This window comes from Planococcus citri, chromosome 3 (assembly GCF_950023065.1).
Source record: "Planococcus citri chromosome 3, ihPlaCitr1.1, whole genome shotgun sequence".
In the NCBI taxonomy this organism is placed as follows: Eukaryota; Metazoa; Arthropoda; class Insecta; order Hemiptera; family Pseudococcidae; genus Planococcus; species Planococcus citri.
Window position 1 is genome coordinate 7,062,660 of NC_088679.1, and position 6,162 is coordinate 7,068,821.

At 32.6% G+C, this 6,162-nt stretch overlaps 1 protein-coding gene across 2 annotated transcripts; it reads right to left on the reverse strand.

The window, feature by feature from the left end:
- Positions 1 to 312: 312 nt before the first annotated feature.
- On the reverse strand, positions 313 to 6,119 carry LOC135840204 (major facilitator superfamily domain-containing protein 12-like). Of its 2 annotated transcripts, none has more exons than XM_065356609.1 (10): positions 5,990 to 6,119; positions 5,743 to 5,870; positions 5,343 to 5,658; positions 5,042 to 5,249; positions 2,833 to 2,950; positions 2,416 to 2,748; positions 1,737 to 1,848; positions 1,509 to 1,659; positions 1,288 to 1,415; positions 313 to 1,132 (listed from the first exon to the last, which is right to left on the reverse strand). In XM_065356609.1, the coding sequence occupies exons 3-10, from the start codon at positions 5,608 to 5,610 to the stop codon at positions 1,005 to 1,007; spliced, it is 1,446 nt and encodes a 481-aa protein (XP_065212681.1). In that variant the 5' UTR covers positions 5,611 to 5,658; positions 5,743 to 5,870; positions 5,990 to 6,119; the 3' UTR covers positions 313 to 1,004. The 2 variants fall into 2 exon arrangements, with proteins under 2 accessions (XP_065212681.1, XP_065212682.1); XM_065356610.1 differs by having other exon boundaries at positions 5,946 to 6,024.
- Positions 6,120 to 6,162: the final 43 nt, after the last annotated feature.

Sequence of the window (6,162 nt, forward strand, 5' to 3'; positions counted from 1 at the left end):
TATCACACCGATTGATGCTAATATACTCTAAATTAATACTTGTTCCATCGAAAAAAACAATTCTAATTCACTAATAAATTAATTCGACGAACATTTTCGAATACTTTTACACAATAACTATTGCAGAATTATCTGAATTTACAACCACATTTCTCAGAATCAGAAAATCAAGTATCAACAAACAAAATGACGGACGAACGAGGGTGTTTTGATGACGTCATACATGAAATTCCGATGATGTTGCTATGGAACTCTACGCTGCCCCTATTTCTGTTTTCTGTTGCATTTCTCCTTCAACTCGAGAATATAGTATTAAAATGAATAAAACAATTTAATTACACAAAATGTAAACAATCAAAACAAGTTTTTGGTATAACTATAATATCATAGGTATAAAAATAAGACGAAATTGAATATTCGTGGAAAAGAATTGACTTGGCAATTTTCTTTTTCTGCTGCAAACAAGCTTCGAATAGGAATAAATACTTCGGGGCATTAAATTAAATCTTCGAATTCGAATTGGTTAATTCATACAAACTACACTCTTACTAGTTAATCTGATATTTAGAAAAACTGATTCGTAATATAAATACCTAAACAATGAATCCTTCTTCGCGAAGGAGTTCGGTTCCGTACCTAAAATACGTAATAATATGGTACAACAACAATATAATATAAACCATGTGGTAAACTAGATTATCACAGATATTGCAACGTTGATATTGCACATCGATATATATAAAACATATTTACAATATAAAATATAAAAGATCATCGATCAGTATAAATAAATTATACTGGTAGGTAACGTTGAATTCCTCAAATTAGATATCTCATTCAACTCAACAACATAAAAATACGAATAAAAAAATCAACTAAAAAACAAAACATACTCACGAAGAGAGCTAAATGTGGAATGTGATAGAAAAAGGTAGGAAGATTATTATGTTAGATACAAGTAAAATGCATCAGGTATTATTAAGTAATAAAATGTTAGAAATGATTCAAGCTTCGAACGAATCGTTATTGATTTGATTAGTCAACGATGAATTGTTTCTCTTGTCTTCTTCATCATCATCATCACCAGCATGTTGAGGAGCAAGAATTTCGTTTCCGTTATTAACAGCCGGTTCTAAAACAAATGATACAAACATTAGTAAGTACAAAATATTCCACTGAGCTGTCTCACTGCCTGCAAAAGATGTTTTTCAAGAAGGAGGAGAACTAGGCACCTTATCACAAAGATTTCAGCAGGTAAGTAATTAAAATACAAAAATAAAACATTACCTTGTAGAACGATATAATCTGAGGGTTTAATCTGCATCACAGAAATGATAGCTAGTATAGCAACAGTTCCACACACATAGAATAAGATATGCTTATAATAGCAATGATTATCTGGTTGGAAGGATCGTCTGCAAAAAAAAACAATTATTATCAGTTCATATTTTACTCAAAACCCAAGAGTTTAAGTATTATTTTTCAAAGAACAAAAATATCAAACTTGCATGTATTCTATCACAAAGACAACCAATCCATTAGCTATTTTATCGGCAAAACTCATTATGCCGAAGACAAAAGCGCCAGTTTCAGTATTTCTACCAATTAAATCGCTCACAATACCCAAACTGGTTACCAACATCAAAGATCCAAAAGCACCTGAAAATGTAAATCGATTTCAAATAGGTAACGATACATCCAAGATCTTTATTTCTACTTCTACTCGATTTACTCACCGTAACATCCAACGACTGCGTAAATTTCGTAATATTTATAATAGTCATCGTGTCCTACTCGAATCCATAAACATGTAATCAATCCGAAAAAGGCGCTCAGCATATAAGTCACCTATAAAAATTCATACAAGTGTGATAAATCGATCAAAATTAACAAAGTAGGTAGTTCATTTTTCAAAATCATCGCTAGACTCGAGACATGTATTGTACTTTGTTCAACCACGTGCAAGTTTTCTCAACAGAAAAATCATTGTTTTCGTAAAACATTCGAAAAATGCAACGACAATGATACTTTGGACCCCATTTACATATTTAAATCATGCGAATTCCTAGCTCATTCGTAGGTATTGTATTGTCAACGAAAGAACAAATAATTCCATAGTAAAATCATCGTCTCTCATAGACTTTGATAGCAGATAACGTAGTCTATACAGGCAAATCGTTCGTTTGCAGCGTGTCATTTGCGTTGAAAAATTTCCAAAATAAATTCCAACATGTGTTTTTTTACTCTTAAACTAACGAATGGTGTTTTGATCAAATCACAATTCGATAACGCACTTGGCTTGCATAGAATCGACACGATGTGATTGAACAACTGGCTCGAACCGAGCAAAATAATATCCATAACGTCATACGATGAAAAATTTTCGGTAAATATTTTGACGATGACGATACTCACTTTTCTACCGAATTGCACGTTCAAAGGTTTGATTATAAATGAGGTTATGTAACCGGTGATGAACATGATGAAAGGTAGAACAGCCAAATACTGCGATGGTAAATGCAACGTATCTTGTAAATATAAAGGAATATACGTTTGTCCTAAATTTACGAATAATCTGGTTGACATGTAAACGCAGATAGCTTCGTAGGTTCGTTTACTGGTCAATATGGATGTTCTGGACGTTTGCTCGGAGTGGGTTGCCAGAGTTGTGTATGATTTATCTTCGATAAAGATGTGAAATATGATTGACATCAGGGTTCCTAAACCTACTGCGATGTAGGCTACGAGCTGAAAAGAAACTGGACGTAAGTATGGAATTCGATATCGAAGAGGTAGCCTATAAAGATGATTTTGGATTTTCTTGATACTTACTTGGAAATTATATAAGTCGTGAGGTCCGATTAAGGAATCATTTCCCATGCGGGTAGATTTAAAAATTACATAAAGTAATGCGTAAACTGCCAGGTTGGAGAGAACAGTAAACGAATACCTGAAAAAATACGATGAACGGGAAATAAGAATCATTAGTTACCTACTTGTACATATTTTTATATTTGCAATACTTTATGTGTATATTTGATAAGACTTTCGATGTCATTAACCTTTGATTGAATAAATATACCGGTATGATTCAATAAATAACATATTTCTTGTAATCAAAGCGTGGGATTCCAAAAATAAAATAATTTTTTCAAAAAAATATAACCAAATTTTGGTTTTTTGGTCATCCCATAACTTTTTAAATCACACAAATATGAAAGAAATGTTCAAACAAAAGTTGTAGAGCATCAAAAAAAAATTTGATCCTGGAAGGCTAGAATAATTTCTCCATGTGCTCACGAAAGGTGGAGAGGAGGGGGATCCCCGTCAATTTCGATTGAGTTGAAATTTGGCTCACTGAAAGAGCACGTCAAATTCATCAAACCTCAGAACCAAATTTTGAGCTGCCGAAGTTGATTTTTCGATTTTTGAAAACGATTAAAATATCTTTTTGGTACCAATCTGCAAAAATGGAATTTTGAATGCATCGCCAAAAAATCTAATTAAGGAATTTTGTCAAAAATTGGAACTTGAAAATATTTTGGTGAAAATAAGACTTTTTGGAAATATTAGCAGAGCATTGGACTTATTTGAGGCGAAAAACACCACTTTTATTTGACAATTTTGGGGAAACACAGAGCTTTTCAGACAGTTAATGGATAAATCAATAAATTTCAAAAAAAGAAGACTTTTTTTCCAATTTTTACAAAAATTAGAGCCTTTTGATTGACAGTTTTGGCAAACAATGTATGTTTCACACAATTCTAAAAAAAATTAGTAGGTACTGTGACAATTTAGGCAATAAATGAGACTTTCTGTCCACATTTAGAAAAAATGGGCATTCTGAAAATTTTTAATAAAAATTAGGGCTTTCATGAGAATTTTGTCAAAAGGCAAAAAAGCAGGTTTTTGGAAATTTTGTAGAAAAATACCATTTAGCAACTTTGACAAAAAATAGGATTTATTTAACATAAGAAACAAAACTTTTCAAACAGCAGAGGCAAAAATCAATATTTTTTGGATGTTTTAGCATAAAAACATGATTTTTTTTTTAGGAAATTTAGCCAAATTTAAGACGTTTTGTCAATTTTGGTGAAAATTAGAATTTTTGAAAAATTTTGATTAACAATGTAACTTTTATGAAACTTAGAAAACTTTTTGACACTTCAGTCGAAATATGAGACTTTTTGACGATTTTAGCAAAACTGGAACTTTTTGACAATTTTTGTAAAAAACAAAACTTTTTTTAACCTAAAGTAAAAAAAAAAAAAAAAACAGGATTTCTGGGAATTTTTGTCAGACGAACAAACCCTTAAGGGACAACTTTGGAATTTTATTCAGCAATTTTGTAAAAAAAAGTTTTCTCAATCAATTAACTGGCAAAAATGAGTACTATTTGAGTATTTTGGCAACAAATTGAGACTCTCCAGGCGATATTGACCAAAAAAAGCATAGCAGGGCACATGAGCAAAAGGCAAAAAAGATAAGCTAGACTGTTAGCCATCTCTTCAGCAAAAGCTGAATTTTCTCCAGCAATTTCAAATTTCTCCAGACCCCAGACCGCGTTGAAATCAACTTCGACAGCTGAAAATTATATTTTGTCATAGCTTCGACATTCCGAATCAAAAAAAGGGTAGGAAAATCTCAAATCTAAAGAAACGAGGTGGAAAGTGCATTTTTTTCAACTTGAAAAGTGTCAAAAAATTTCAAAAAGTTCCACAAATCAATTACCACAATTTTCGAGTCGATCTGGAGCCTCCCGCAATTTCAAATTGTTTTAAAAGACGTTGGAATACACTTCAGTAGTCGAAAATGTAATTCTATTTTGACAAAAGTATGAGAAATTTTGAATAATTTTTTTTAAAAATTTAAAATTTTGAAATCTTTTCAAAATTTGAGATTTCTAACTTCTAAATAATACATTTTTCAACCCATCACTACAGATTTACACTTCCTCGAATCAAATCAATAAAACTTACGAGATTACAAGACAGTAGTAAACCATCAAAAAAAATCCTATCCACGTAATCTCGAAACTCACCTCACAGTAAACAAACTCGTACGTTCGTCCTCATGAGGAGTCAAATCATTCACCAACGAAAGATGAGAAATCTGCGTCGAAGCCCATCCAAATTGAAACACCACGATGAACAAGCAATAATACAAAAACTCGACTCTCCGATCATCGGTCTTGAATCCAAAAAAAGGTGAAAATATAAACGGGAAACTGCTCATAACACATATCGTTCCTGCAAACAAAAAAACAAACACACAACAATCAGCTCATGCTGCAGCTCTCAGCTAGTTTACTTTAAAAACACCCAAGTTGCTGCTCGTATTACCGACTAAATGCCAAACTTTTCTCCTTCCGTATTTGAATATTCTGTGCTGGAATCTCTTATCAGCTAAAATACCGACTATAGGTGTCGATATTCCATCGGCAACTTGACCGATTAATAACGCCGATCCTGATATTGTATCGCTGAATTGGAGTACTTTCTTGAAGAATATCAACAAATACGTGAACCACATCGAAGCGCAGACGTCGTTCAAAACATGACCTACTCCGTACGCCAGCCATTTCGGATACGATAGATGATGATCGGTCATTGTTGGGCTCGAAATCACCACAGCAATCTACCATTCGTGAAAGTAAATCTGCAACTCAGCAATAAAATAATATCGAGTTACGATATCTGTGTGTTAATCAATTTAGAAAAAACTATACACTTTTATAATTACTTCGCTATGAGAGCATCGATAATTGATTCGAATATCTAGATCAATCGTTCGTCTTCGTCGCAACGTAGTACATAAAACAGATCCCTCGATGAAATCTCCCAGTCTCTTCGAGTTTATAAATAAGTATTCTGCGAACACATCGTTTCACTTATTAAGCAACGGTGAAAATTATGAAATTAATAGGAATATTATTAAATAATTACACGTATATTACTCCGATACATCGCAATATTCTCTACGAACTTACTTTGTTTCAATTTAAAAACATCATTGCTAAGAATACAACTGATAACAATGATAACACAACACAATAGTTTCGTCTCCGAACACGTCACGAGTTCGGTGACGTCAGCTGTCGGTCGTCTCATCGTGTTTCATTCACCAGACAACGAGATAAAAATTTTAATTTTCAAAAAATGT